At 33.3% G+C, this 14,031-nt stretch overlaps 3 protein-coding genes across 5 annotated transcripts; 2 read left to right on the forward strand and 1 right to left on the reverse strand.

Annotated features, from left to right (window-relative positions):
- On the forward strand, positions 1,200-5,566 carry LOC107623865 (thioredoxin-like protein CXXS1). 2 transcript variants are annotated; one of them, XM_021113256.1, is made up of 3 exons: positions 1,200-1,564; positions 2,644-4,481; positions 4,830-5,566. In XM_021113256.1, the coding sequence occupies exons 2-3, from the start codon at positions 4,058-4,060 to the stop codon at positions 5,258-5,260; spliced, it is 855 nt and encodes a 284-aa protein (XP_020968915.1). In that variant the 5' UTR covers positions 1,200-1,564; positions 2,644-4,057; the 3' UTR covers positions 5,261-5,566. The 2 variants fall into 2 exon arrangements, with proteins under 2 accessions (XP_020968915.1, XP_016181744.1); XM_016326258.2 differs by lacking the exon at positions 4,830-5,566 and adding an exon at positions 1,685-1,807 and having other exon boundaries at positions 2,644-3,055.
- LOC107623573 (transcription factor ILR3) lies at positions 6,669-8,233 on the forward strand. 2 transcript variants are annotated; one of them, XM_021113264.1, is made up of 5 exons: positions 6,669-6,917; positions 6,991-7,053; positions 7,221-7,341; positions 7,448-7,610; positions 7,715-8,215. In XM_021113264.1, exons 2-5 carry the CDS (start codon positions 7,023-7,025, stop codon positions 7,982-7,984), a joined length of 585 nt encoding a protein of 194 aa, XP_020968923.1. In that variant the 5' UTR covers positions 6,669-6,917; positions 6,991-7,022; the 3' UTR covers positions 7,985-8,215. The 2 variants fall into 2 exon arrangements, with proteins under 2 accessions (XP_020968923.1, XP_016181384.1); XM_016325898.2 differs by having other exon boundaries at positions 6,671-6,917; positions 7,279-7,341; positions 7,715-8,233.
- Positions 8,397-10,677, reverse strand: LOC107623571 (sulfite exporter TauE/SafE family protein 5). Its single transcript, XM_016325897.2, has 4 exons — positions 9,571-10,677; positions 9,248-9,373; positions 8,987-9,133; positions 8,397-8,845 (listed from the first exon to the last, which is right to left on the reverse strand). The coding sequence occupies exons 1-4, from the start codon at positions 10,399-10,401 to the stop codon at positions 8,537-8,539; spliced, it is 1,413 nt and encodes a 470-aa protein (XP_016181383.1). The 5' UTR covers positions 10,402-10,677; the 3' UTR covers positions 8,397-8,536.

Below are 14,031 nucleotides of genomic sequence, written 5' to 3' on the forward strand. Positions count from 1 at the left end.
TTTGCATTAAGTGACTCATTTTAGTCCCTGGAATTGAATGTCGTGCACTAAACTAGTCTCTTCACCATTTTTTTCTCATTTTTTTTATAAATTCAAAATTTTTAATATTTTTGAATGCATTAATTTCAATTCTATTTTTCACACGTTCTTCAAATAAAAATGTTTTTATAAAATATTTTTTCTCTTGCAAATACCCTAACCGCCGACTTAGAATTGACGTGAAGGCTTTTCAAGCACCTTCACTACCATTTCCGACCTCTTTCAGTACTTTTATAAAATAATTTTTTTCTTGCGGATATCTCTAATAACCGCTGTCTTGGAGTTAATGTGAAGGTCTTTCGTCTAGACTGTAGAGGTCAAAGATGGTAATGAGAGTACTTGAAATGCTTTCAATATAACTCATTTACACATAACAAAAACGTGTATTTCATAAGAAAAAATGTTTATTTTAATTATTAATTTATTGTTAAAAACACATTTTTTTATGAAAAAAATTATGTCTAATTAATAATATAATTATTTTTTTATAATAACATACTTATATATTACAAAATTTACCAATGTTAAATTATTAAAAAAATTATATAATTAAAACTAAAATCTTAAAATTTTTTATAAAAACACTTATATTTAAACGATATATAAAAAAATAGAATTGAAATTAATGTATCTAAAATATTAAAATTTTGAATTTAAAAAAAATGAGAAAAAATTGGTGAATAGATTAGTTTGGTGCACGACATTCAATTTTAGGGACTAAAATGAGTCACTTAATGCAAAGTGATGAACTAATTTGGTGCATATACAACGATGACATAATAGATGACACGTGGACCAATACTGTTGCGACACGTGGCACAACTATTCACGTCAGCATGCCACGTGTCACTGGTCACCACATTATCATACTATTATACGTGGCCAAATCATGAAGTGACACGTGTCACTTACAGTCCACGTCATCATGCCATGTCATCACGTCGTTAATGAAAAATAGGTTAGGACTAATATGGTGCATTTTTTTCAATCTCAAGGACGTAATTAGTGCAATTAAAATCTCAGGAACAATTTTAGTGCAGCATACCAATCTCAAAGACCATTTTGGGTTGCAGCAACCCATTGGCCAGCGGCAAACCCTTAAATGGAGCTTAGTACCGCGACGGATTAGTCCTTGACCTGCCGGGTTGGGGGATACCGATTATAAAATGTGAAAATAATATTTTACTTTTTATTTTGCATGATAACATGAAGAAGATTCTTGGCTTGTTCGTCAAGCTGTGTAAAACTAGTGGTGGGCCTTCTTAATTCACTCGAAGATATCACTTAAATTATTAAATGATGCTCATGCTCTGCTCTTATCCGAGTCTATCTTTTATTTTTTAAGTTAAAAAGTCTCATGAGCTGTACCTAGGAAGAAGCATAATATAATATACTGAAAAAAAAAATTTGAAGGTAGTAGCAGGGAATGGAAACTGCAGAGGAGCAGAAGCCGAGAGTTGTGGTGATTGATTCTTTGCAATCATGGGAATTCTATGTCAATCAGGCCTCTACCCAGAACTCCCCTGTAAGTCACTCATTTAATTTCCCCCATTTTCTTATTTATTTATGTTAATTAAAAGGGAGTTTAATTGAGTTCTAAGTTCTAAGTAATTTGGTTGTGGTGGATTGTTATTATTGTATGTAGATTGTTGTGCACTTCACTGCTTCATGGTGCATGCCATCAGTGGCTATGAATCCTTTCTTTGAAGAATTGGCTTCAACTTATCCAGATGTTCTCTTTCTCACTGTTGATGTTGATGAAGTCATGGTAATAATCCTTTTGCTACTCTTTTTTTAATCTTTCCAATCTTATTTTGTGCTTTGCTTTGATCTGTGTAACATTCAGCATGAACTGTTGAATTCATACTTGCTTGTAATCTCTGCACAAGTTCCACACTGTTATAAAATCTTATTATCACAAAAATATGGATAGAGACGCTAAAACAACATTTATACTCTCATTTTCATTAATAAACTTGTGCCTTCCTTTTCTTAGTGGGAATTTTTCTTTCCTGTTGCTATGTTTTTAACTCTGAAACGGACAATCGTATTAAGAACATGATAAGATAATTAAGAAAAATTAAGAAAGCAAGCAGTTCAAGGCTAGTAGAACTATTGAAAAGTTTGAGAGATAGAGATAGACATAGACATATTTCTTATCCTGATTTTTTGTATTATTTTTGCCAGCTGTTACCTAATACTGTGATTATATGTGACATGTATTCTACAAAGTCTACATGGACAGTAACAGTTAGTTAGTCCAATAATTGATGTAGCTATTGAGATTGATTCTTGTGTGGATAAGGATTGGTGCTGTAGATTGCAGTTTTTTATAGATTCCTAGATAAGATAAATGGGTAGCAAACTCTACTTGATATGTTCCTTTATTTTGTTTTATTGGTATTGATATTACAAAAAACTTGCACCAAGGCACACGAATTCCAAAGCATATAATTAAGTGGATACTAATATTATGTCCTAAACAATCTTTTTCTTAAATCTAAACCGACATGTTATGATGTGTTGATCAAGATATTATGATGTGTACTTGGCTGTGCCTAATTGAAATGATTTAATGATGGTAACTGAATGCATGATGATCAGGAAGTAGCAAAGAGGATGGATGTGAAGGCAATGCCAACATTCGTGGTGGTGAAGGACGGTGCTCCATTGGAGAAGGTGGTTGGTGCGAATCCGGAAGAGATAAAGAAAAGGATAGATACTTTTGTTCAGTCCATTCGTGACTCAGTAGCATAGATTTGATTGAAAAGTGAAAGCTATTGCATCTAATATCATACTACTTTTTCAACTTGTGTGCTGCTTTAATTTCTGGTCCTTCCTGCGCCATCTACATTCCAGGTCAAAGTCAAACATGTAATTTCCCACTTTGTTAATAAATTTGTACATTTTTACAGTTAACTAAGTTGTTGCTGGTTTATTTTATGGTTATATTTGATTGGAATCGGTAAAACTCAACGACTATGTATTGCTGTCTTTGTATTGGTTCATTCGCTAGCTAAAAAAATTATTCTTCATAAACAAATGCCATGCATACTTGCAATTATTTGAGTTTAATTTATGTTGTGTGTGTTTGGATTCCTTTAGCATTAAGCCTAAGCCACTGTAATATTTGAGCTAGGAGTTTGTGGTCAATTCCCAACAATGTTAGGATCCTGTTCCTTTTGGTCAACCGTGATATTTTTCTATGATGATTGATTATTGACAACTTAGAAGCTAATGCCTAATCCCAATATCACGATGAATGAATCTAAAAAATGAAGAACTTGAATTGGAAAAAAAAAAAGATTTGTGTAAGAATTTATTTTTTTTTTTAACTCATTTATTTTACATCAAAACAAGTAAACTTCTGGCTCATTTTTTTGGTTATGAAAGCCATATATGTGTTGTGCTGCGTTATGGAGTATGGAGGTACTAGACAAATATGTGGGACAGTTTTTTTTGAGTTGTTCTGTAAACAAGTCGGACCATGCGATTTTTTTTTTTGAAGGAAAATTTGGACAAATCGGATGGTTCGATTTGCAAGGAGCAAGTTTCGAATTTTGGACGAAGCAAATCGGACCGTCCGTATTGTATATATAATTAATTTTTTTATAATACGAAAATCAAATCGGATGGTCCGAATTGATTATTATATTTTTTTTTTGAACGAGCTGGAACAACTGGTTGGGTCCGATTTATGCAGATATATGCATATAAAAGTGTGTAACTCATAAACAAGTTAGCAGATACCGTCTTGATCTTCCGCTTTCTTCCACTCGTGTTTCTCTCTTCTTTGCTATGAGGTAAAAAAAATTGATAGTGAAGTTTCTGTTTTTGTTGAGGTTGGTGAGAGAAATGGATGATAGAGTTCTTTTAAAAGGTTATTATTTTTGTCAGATTTTGTTTACAAACATCTGAATGAGTAAATTTTATTTGTGAAAATTTGTTAGATGTTATTCCCTTCACAATCTCATTTGAAGAGCTCAAAAGTGTGATTTGTGAAAAGATAGATTCTGAAATGTTAAGGAAAATATCATGTATTTTATACAGACATCCCATACCAGTATTTGGTGGATTCGTTCAATTTCAAACCAAATATATAACCGACGAAGCGAGTATGCAAGAGATGTTTTCAATGTATATTGAAAGTCGTGCCCAAATGTCGTTCATCGAGCTGTACATTGAATTCGAACAATCTGAGGCCGACCAAAATATTGTACGGCAAGATTACAATAGTGACAGTGAGGAAGAGTTCGAAAGCAATTATGAAGTTGCTGATCCAAATGGAGATGAAGATCAAGCTGACAGCACTATGGCTCTAAATGTGACAGACGTGGCAAATGCACTGGCAAACGAAGTGCCATTTGAGGAGCCATCTTTCATACGAGTGTTGGATTTGGAAGCTATGCATGCTTTGAAGTTTCCGGAATATATGAGCGCCGGTACGTAATTGCCTATATTTATAAGACGGATTAGAATTCTGTAATAATTTATATTGATTGATGGACCAAATAGTTAAGTGACATGTGAAAATATATTCAATTAGCATTTGTTTATGAGTTTATGTAGTTAAGTTTAGGATAATAATATTTTCTGTTAGTTATTGATGTAGTTAAATATTAATTAGTATTTATTAATCAATATTTATTTATGTTTTTATGTTTTCTTTTTTTGTTAAGATTGAGATAATAACCTGATGTAAAGTTTATTTATATCATTATTGATGTATTGAGTGTTGATTTACTTTTAATTTCGGTTATTAAATTTTTGTATGGCTGCTGTCGTGGTAGAAGTTCCTTTCGTTGCAGATGGTGAATTTGCTGTGGGGATGGAATTCAATTCAAGGGAAGCTGTTATTAAGGCGATGAAAGAGTATGCCATCCGAAGAAGTGTAGACTACCGGGTGTATGAGTCGGAATCGTTGACATTTTATGCCAAATGTACACAGTACGGGGAGGGGTGTAATTGGCTTATCAGGGTTAGCATGATCAGCAGAAAGTACTGTTGGGTTATAAAGAGGTATAATGGTAGTCACACTTGTACCAGAGCCACCATTTCTCAGGATCATTCGAAGCTGGATTCGAACACAATTGCAGAAGCAATAAAGCCGTTGGTTGAGACTGATCCCTCGTTAAAGGTAAAATCAGTTATTGCAGAAGTGCAATCGCAGTTCAACTACACCATCAGTTATCGAAAAACATGGTTGGTTAAGCAAAAGTAGTAGAAAAAATATTTGGAGGTTGGGAAGCATCGTACGAAACGTTGCCGATATGGTTTGAGGCCATATGTTATAAGGAGCCATCAGCTATCATCCATTTTGAGAGCGGTTTATCAAGACTATGCCTGCATATCAAGGCGATGACTTGGTAAGTAATATCCGAGTATTGCAGCGAGTCTTTTGGAGTTATTACCCCTGCATTAGAGCATTCAGACATTGTAAACTAGTTGTCTAGGTGGATAGGACTCACTTGTATGGAAAGTATAAGGGTTGTTTGTTAGTGGCAGTTTTACAAGATAGTAACAACAATATCGTCCCAATTGCATTTGCTATTGTGGAGGAAAAGACTTCTAATGCGTGACACTTTTTTCTTAGTAACCTGCAACAACATGTTGTAACTTGGGATGATGTGGCTGAGATAAATTTTTTATAATAATAACTTTTAATAATAATAATTATAATTATGAAATATTAAAAAAATTTAATAAATAAACTTATATAATCAGAATGGCTGAGATATTTTATAATATGAAGTTCAGGACGATCAATATCTCTAGATTTTTATTTATTTGGTATTTTAATTTTTTTCAAAGACTTGTGGGGAGAAGAAGAAGAATTAGATGAAAGAGAAGAAAAAAGAATGGTTGCCAGTTGGGATGGAGATGAAACTGATTTCAGAAAGTGGGTATGCATGCAGTAAAGGGGAATGTTGGGGTTAAGGGCACCGTTGTGGGGAGCAACGTCCATGCGACACATGGTGGGGAGGAACAATTCGGACCGTCTGTTTTGTCCCTTGAAATCGAACTGTCCGATTAGTTTGGGTGAACTCGCACCGTCCGATTAGTCACTTACCGACACCACACACTAATAAAGTACGCATGTTCTCCATATCGTTGTCTTACACCAATTTGTTCTTCATATTAAAATTAAAAAGCGTAAACTTTTTTATTATAAATTGAGTATATAATTTATTTCATATAAAATTTATATTTCATCCAATAGATAAGAGGTATATTAATAAAGATAATAGGATTTAAATGACACTTTAATTTAAACTCTTCAATTTGAACTTTACATACATTTCAAATCCTTTGCTTTAATTTTATTTGATTTGATTTTCAAAATAACAAATTTATTTTCATTCAAACACAATATATAGTTCTTTCACATTTCACACTATTAAATATTATTTCTGTTTCATTAACAAATTAAATTACTAGTTTTGATTTTTTTTTAATTTAAAAATTACTAATTTGGTTGTACTAATAGGCATTAGTGTAGCAAATAAAATAGCACAACTAGGTACGGCAAGCGTATATGGGCCTTAATGGACCAGACAACAGTGAGGCCCAAATAAACATTACAAATTGATAAAAAAAAAAGAAATGAACGAATAAAAAATGAGTGGCGTATGAAAAGTGGGCATTGGTGTCTCATTGGGAGTCTGTGATGAGATATTCATATTCCATTCCCTTGCCACCATTTTCTTTCTTTCTTTCTTTCTTACTCTGAATTCTGAACCACTCACTAGTCACTATCTTCCGGGAATGGGTTCATCGGAAAACCCCAATTGGGTTCTGGACTACGCATATCTCGATGACATTCACTCTCTTTCTGACCCTTCCAACTTCTCTTGGCCCCCTCCTCCAACCTCCCTAAGGTTTCATCTCACACTATTCTCCCTCTTTCTTCCTTTCATGCATTTTCCTATACTCACTACTCTTTTATGCCAGTGCCGACCTTCATCAATCGCTTCCCAATTCTCATGGACCCGATCAATCTGCCTCAAGAAAACGGTATGCTACTTACTTATGTTCGTAGCTATTCAATTAGTTGCTCTTTGTTTAGTTATAATTGCTCCTTTCAATGCATGTGCATGGAATCTGCATTGTTTATATATGCTTAACAAGTTAAAAGGAGGACTGTGCTTTTCAAAGTTGCTAAGGTTCTTTCTCTTCTGTAGCTGAATTGTCTTCACTACATAGTTATCTAACACTTTGTGTCCATTTCTTCTGTTACAGCTTGAGGTCATCTGGTTCAAAAGCGTGTAGAGAGAAAATGCGAAGGGATAGATTGAATGACAGGTATATCTATTTCACTTGTTCTCTTTGTGTTCATGTTTGTCTTTTAATGTTACTGTAATTTTATCTAATTTCACTAAAGTGACATATTGTAAACATTTTTTGAAAGATTTTTGGAACTTGGTTCCATTTTGGACCCCGGAAGGCCTCCCAAAACGGACAAGGCTGCTATACTGAGTGACGCGGTTCAACTGGTGTCGCAGCTGCGAGGGGAGGCTCAGAAGCTTAAAGAATCAACTGAGAATCTGCAGGAGAAAATCAATGAATTGAAGGTGTGTATAGTACTTGCTATGCAAGTCTTAATTATACATATCATACAATCATTAACCTTGCTCACATTCTTATCTTTTATGCCATTTTGATTATATTTGCATAGGCCGAGAAAAATGAGCTCCGTGACGAGAAGCAACGGCTAAAAGCAGAGAAAGATAGCCTTGAGAAGCAGCTCAAAGCCTTGAATACACCACCTGGTTTCCTGCACCATCCTCCTACACTTCCAGCTGTTTTCCCTCATGCACCAGGGCAAGTTCTTGGAAGCAAGCTGGTGCCTTTCATGGGCTACCCAGGAGTTTCCATGTGGCAGTTTTTACCACCTGCTGCTGTCGACACATCGCAGGACCATGTACTCCGGCCCCCGGTTGCATAATCCGGAAAATCTGTTTGTATTTTTCTTTAATGGATAGAGGGTAATGTTCCTTTCACATTTCTGAAAAGTTAGGGACAAAAAGAAGGAAATGTGGAGATTGAAGAGCTTCTATGGTAACAAGTCATCTTTTTTGGTTTTAGGTTCAACCAACTTGTGCAAGTTATGTAAGAGTAGTGTGCATTTAGTCATTTTGGATACTAGTTCATTGATGACAACTTCGATTTGCACATATCTTATTTTTTTCTTTTCTATTCTTGTTTTCTTGTTAATGCTGCAATCCAGGCAACTTTTACTCATGATTTTCCGGAAGTTTTCAAGTTACTGGACATGACTAAAAGTTGATGTCACAGTAGTCAAGTATGCCATTAATAATAGTTAGCACCACTTCTAAATGTTAGGCTAGTGCCATATAATCTGCATAAGGTTATGCTGAATAGCAGGAGTCTATAATATTATTTATATATATGATATTTGATGACAAGTTATCTAGTGAGATGAAAGTCTACAACACACACAAAAACGAAATTGTTCTAACAAAATTGTTCTCAATACTCAACAGGGTAGTTTGAACCCCATGTATTTCCCTGAATTGTAGTCTTTCCAAACCTCAATGGCTCCAAAGCTTGTCATTAGAACAGCACTTAAAGACATCACGATACCAACTGAGAAAACAATCAAAGAGGTCCTTCCATACTTCTGAATTGCTTTCTGAACCACCAATAACCCCAGAAGAGATGCAATAAAACTTATTGTAGCCAGTATGAGGGCAATTTCTATATGTTCCATCCCCAACAGCAGATATTGCAACGCTGACATGACTGAAGAGAAGAAAACCATGAATGAACATGTTGCTGCTGTTACCTGCACAAGAAGAATATTTATTTGATTAATTGGCAAATACTCCTTCCATTCCTTTTTATCTGATGCTGACTTACTGTTAACTTTAGGTACATATTTGGATTGTTTATAGAGACAGCGATTCAAAGAGATGCCGAGGCTTACCTCAGGAGCTACTCCGACTTGAAGAAGAAACGGACTTATCAGCATTCCACCACCAATGCCAAAGACGCCGCCCAACAGCCCGGCCAGAAACGCCATCAATGGAAAAACAAGTTTGTGCGAAGCACTATTTTTCGTCAGGTCTGGACACTGCAACGTCATTTCAATGGAAGTTTATCTCTGATCAGAGTTTGAATGAGGTTAAGGACAATAAAGAAAGTAAATTTTCTAAGACTATGTATGATGATTATGATACTAACTAACCTCTTGTTGGTCTTGAAGTCTCTCTTTCCCAAATACAATCCAAGCTGTGAAAACCACAGCAAGTGGTACTTGAACTGATGACAGAATCCAGTATTCTAATCCACATGGCTCCATTGGAATGATGCTCTGAACAGTTTGAACAATTGCAAGCAGTCAGGGATTAACAACATAATGGAGTCAAAGTTAGAAGAAAAACAACTACTCTAAAAGTTTGGTAAATCTATCTCAAAAACATAATAATAGATTTTTTTTAAAATATTTTTATACTGTCATCCAATTAGGTGCTGTTACATAAAATTCAAGCAGCCTAATGATAACCTTACCTGTCCATATTTGTTGCCGCGAAGAAGATAGACAGAAAAGAAGGAGAACCAGACCAAAAACAAGACCCCCAATTTCAACCAAGGGAGTCTCTCGTTGCTGTTGACTTCAGGAACAAGAAGAGGCTCTTCAATGCTCTTTGACCCTTCATTTTCTTTGTTTTCTTCAGTGGTGCCTATCTCATTTCCTGGCTGCCCCTTCTCAAGTTTCTCAGCAAGGCCAAACTTTTTCCTCATCTCTTCTGACTCATTCCTCCAAAACCGCATCGCGCAATTGCAAGTCTTTGAGGTACACCAAGCAAGAAAGACGGCGAAAAGTGCAGTGATCAACCATTCTGGGAAAACAAGGTTGCAGATAACTCCCACACTCACTCCCAGCAACATACATGGTTCGGACAAAAGAGCTATGTCATAGTCAATCAATGACTTTTTCCCAAGCTTAGTACTTTTTCTGCATAGATTGCACATAACATTTGCTATTGACCCTCCTGTGACCATGAAAGCAGAGAGACTTGAAGCTGTCTTAAGGTCCAAGCCAGCCACAATGGTTAGTATTGGTATGAAAAGGCCACCACCACCTATTCCACCAGCACTAGATATGGAAGAAGCTATGAAGCATAGCACTCCTGCAAGAACCATAAGCCATGAAACAAATGTTTGTGATTCTTGTGCTTCATTTCTCCATTGATAGATTCTATCTAGCAAGTGGTCAATAGTATTGAGCATGTTATTATCTGAAATGGGGTGTGTTTGTTTTGCATTGGAAGGATTGAATTTGAAGGCAGAGAAGGTGAGGAAGACTAATAATAAGTATGCAAGACTCAGAGTCTTCATTTTCTTGGCTATGATTGTGATTATGGGGGTGTGAATATTATGGTGAAGAGAGTATATGCTGTCCTATATGAATGGCATTATGCCTTTATATAGAGAGACATATATACACATGAACTTTTGAGAGTGCAAAGAGTTGTTACCATGCAAGACAAAATGGATAACATCTACATGGACGACAATAGTAGTGGGAAAAATCAGAATTAAACAAAACGAAAAAAATCGAGACTTCGAGAGTGCATTTTTAGGTCAATCATACCTTACTTATTTTTTTTGATGGAGCATATTTAATACGTGTTTAATGAACATGGACAATTATTTAGTTTTTGTATAATTACTAAATATTATAAATTCACATGAGTAATTATAATTTTTTTTTAAAGATGATTTGGTGGATCCAACCTAATCAAAACAACAGGGAGTAAAAAAAATTGTCAAGAACAATAGGTTCGTACATAAGAAGAAATGGTTTTTTTTTTTTTTTCTGAAATAAAATAAAAAAAATTATTATTTTTTCAAACCCCATTTCTCAACTTTAATTTCTTAAATACAATTTTTTAGGGCAAGTTCGCCGGAGTTCGGCGAACTCTAAAAATTATAGAGTTCGCAACTCCATTCAAAATTTTCAAAACCCACGTTTTTAATCCATATCATCATATCATCGTCTCTAAAGTAGTATATAGATCTCCAAACAGTATATACGAGTACATAAAAAAGACAATAAGCAGGACTTCTTTAAGAATTTTTTTAATTATAAATTTAGAAAAACAAGTCATATTTAACATGGTAATCATTATCATCGTCTCCAAAAATATACAGGTACATCGGAATAAACCATATTTAATAAGGATTTTTTGGAATAAACCATATTTAATAAGGATTTTTTAATTATAAAGTAAAAAAAAAATAACTGTTTCCTAAAAATAAAATACGACTTTATTCCTGTGTAGTACTCTGGAGACGATGATAATAGTTACCATTATTAACTTTCCAAACTCAATATGATATATTTGAAGTGAAGTTTGCCGGGTAAGGCGAACTTGCTAAGTTTTTTAGAGTTTGGTGGGAATGCAGCAAACTTGTCCAAATGCAAAAAAAATTGTATTTAAAAAATTAAAGTTCAAAAATTGTGTTTAAAAAAATAATATTTTTTTTATTTGTTTTAGTGAAAAGACCCGGAAGAAATACATCGTCTTCTTCTACATGAAGAAAGATATATTGAATAATATAATGGAGTGCAACTTTGCAAGTGTTTTCTACCGGATAATAAAAATTAGAGAGAGTCATTGTCACAAATTTATATATTAAAAGAATTGATGACCTGGATCTCATAATAGTAAAAGAGAGATAATACGTTATTTAATCTGAAAATGAAGTCCGTGTACTTGGTCTTCTATTCTACTTAATACATTTTACATAATGCATCATGCATGTATGTGTATCCATTATTGTAATGGAGTTAGTATATACTATATAGGAATTTTGGGTTTAAATCGTAAAATAAAAAAAATTATAATATATATGATAAAATATATAAAGAAAATTATACACTTTTTCTTTTCTTTCTAATTTTCAATATATATAGGTAGTTCGTAATCTTTATAGCGGGTGAACATAATCTTTATCCACTATCTGCTGCATGATACTGATAAATACTTACGTGGCTACAAGAACTTTATAATATATAGTTGTTTATATTTTCTTTTTGGTGCTTTTTCAAGGTTAGACTGTCGAAAACGATGGAATTGTTTTTCATCAATTTTAAACTCACAATGGCAAGAGTTCATGTAAAAAGAACTGAGCCTGGAAATGTTAAATATATTCAGTTGGGCGTATTATATTATATCCATTGTAAAAGTTGACAACTTGTGTTTGTGTATGATATATGCGTCACATTGATATGCCCAACTAGATTGAGACAATTGTTGGCAAAAACCGAAGAATAGGTCAAGTTAGGTCTTCTTTTTTTTTTCCCAAAGGTCAAAAAGCTAAGTTAGGTTTAAGCTTTCAGTTTTAATCTCATGAAGAAAAAAAAAAAAAAGATTTCAGTTTTAATCTGAGTTAGAAGCATACACTCTTAAATTACATACTATTTATTTTTGCATAACTCATTTTGATCTTATTAGTACAAATTTGAGGAGGTATTAAGACAGAATGAAATTGCTAACTTATTACACATGCACGTGTGTATATCTTTATAAATCTGGTCAAATAAGAATAATGAGACGGAAATTCTATGTGAAAAATCAAGGTGAGAATTACTAAAACGTAATGTTACTTTGCCACAAATATGTACATTATTGTTATATGATACTTTCTTATCTTATAAGGACTATATATAATAAGGAAAAGTATAGGGTATCAATATACTATCTGCTAATTTATTGTTAATAATAATTAATTATTATATTTTAAATATATGTATAAAGAGACACATCTAGAAAATACATATATAAAGACACTTCTATTAGACATAGTCATAAAAAAAATATTTTTATTAGACACATTCAAAAAGACACTTCTATTAAACACAATCATAAATAAGAGTTGGCAGAAGTTGGCAGAAATACTGTTGATAACGTAGCGGAATTGATATAATAAATACTATTTTCGTTTGGTGTTAGTAAATATCTGTGTTTTTTTTTTCCATGTACGTTGTTATAATAAGATATATTTCTTTTCCTACAGACACTGAAAGTAATGGTTTTGTTCCTTCTCAGCTTGTTAATATATTGCCTAACCATGGGAACTATTCATAGAAAGAAGCATGTTTTTAAAGATAACAATAAGAATTAGTGGGGATAGGCACTGCCAAATAAATAAACATTTCTTTTCTTTAACACAAAAATAAACAATAACCTAACGATGAATTGACTTGTACAGTGGAAATTAAAAAAGAAAAAAAAAACATTATTAGTGCGGCAGCGATAATATCGTTATCTCAAAAAGTAGGCAATTTTTCCAGACATATTAGAGAGCATGGTGACAAGGACAACTTCTTGTGGCTAATAATGTGCCTTCAATCGTCAATGCAAACTAGAAAACACAAAAGCAATCTATCATGATCTTATTAATTTTTCATCTTTTTCGTCACATTATTTTGCATTCTAATGCACAAAGCAAAATACAGTCAGATTCAAGCTCAGTTTTTTTTTTTTTGTTTCAACAAAGAAAAATTATCAACATATTTTTCCTTTGCAATGGTATAGACTATAGATATATGATTAAGGAATTTGGATCCTCTAAATTTTAAATTTGTACTTTAGAGAGTAAAGTGTGATCTTCTATTCTTGAATTATTTCTCTCTCATATTTATTTTTAGTTCCACCTATAAAATAAATGGTGAGAGATCACATTTTACTCTTTGAAATTTCAAATTTTAAAAAATTCAAGTACCTTTGTTTATTTTTTTTTATGAAGAAATTTTGGGCCGTGCCAACTGACGAAAGCCCAACAAGTCCTTAAATGACTCAAAGCCCAATTCTCATCAAGGATCAATTTTCACCAAGGAAAGAATATGTTTTCTCGATATTGGATCCACCAAGAATTAATTCGTACCGCGTAAAAATTAGACGAAGAGTAAAAATTACAATTAAATTTTTAAAAAAGTGTGTATTGCATATGATGTTTTTA

The sequence above is a fragment of the Arachis ipaensis genome, chromosome B10 (assembly GCF_000816755.2).
Source record: "Arachis ipaensis cultivar K30076 chromosome B10, Araip1.1, whole genome shotgun sequence".
Taxonomy (NCBI): Eukaryota; Viridiplantae; Streptophyta; class Magnoliopsida; order Fabales; family Fabaceae; genus Arachis; species Arachis ipaensis.

Bases quoted from the DNA above. Each gene is read 5' to 3' on its own strand.
- LOC107623865 (XM_021113256.1), top strand. From the start codon at position 4,058: ATGTTAAGGAAAATATCATGTATTTTATACAGACATCCCATACCAGTA. The intron at 4,482-4,829 runs GTACGTAATTGC...CTGTCGTGGTAG, and splicing joins TCCGGAATATATGAGCGCCG to AAGTTCCTTTCGTTGCAGAT.
- LOC107623573 (XM_016325898.2), top strand. From the start codon at position 6,805: ATGGGTTCATCGGAAAACCCCAATTGGGTTCTGGACTACGCATATCTC. The intron at 7,054-7,278 runs GTATGCTACTTA...CTTCTGTTACAG, and splicing joins CAATCTGCCTCAAGAAAACG to CTTGAGGTCATCTGGTTCAA. The intron at 7,611-7,714 runs GTGTGTATAGTA...ATATTTGCATAG, and splicing joins AGAAAATCAATGAATTGAAG to GCCGAGAAAAATGAGCTCCG.
- LOC107623571 (XM_016325897.2), bottom strand. From the start codon at position 10,401: ATGAAGACTCTGAGTCTTGCATACTTATTATTAGTCTTCCTCACCTTC. The intron at 9,374-9,570 runs GTAAGGTTATCA...CAAACTGTTCAG, and splicing joins GCGGCAACAAATATGGACAG to AGCATCATTCCAATGGAGCC. The intron at 9,134-9,247 runs GTTAGTTAGTAT...ATGACGTTGCAG, and splicing joins GACTTCAAGACCAACAAGAG to TGTCCAGACCTGACGAAAAA.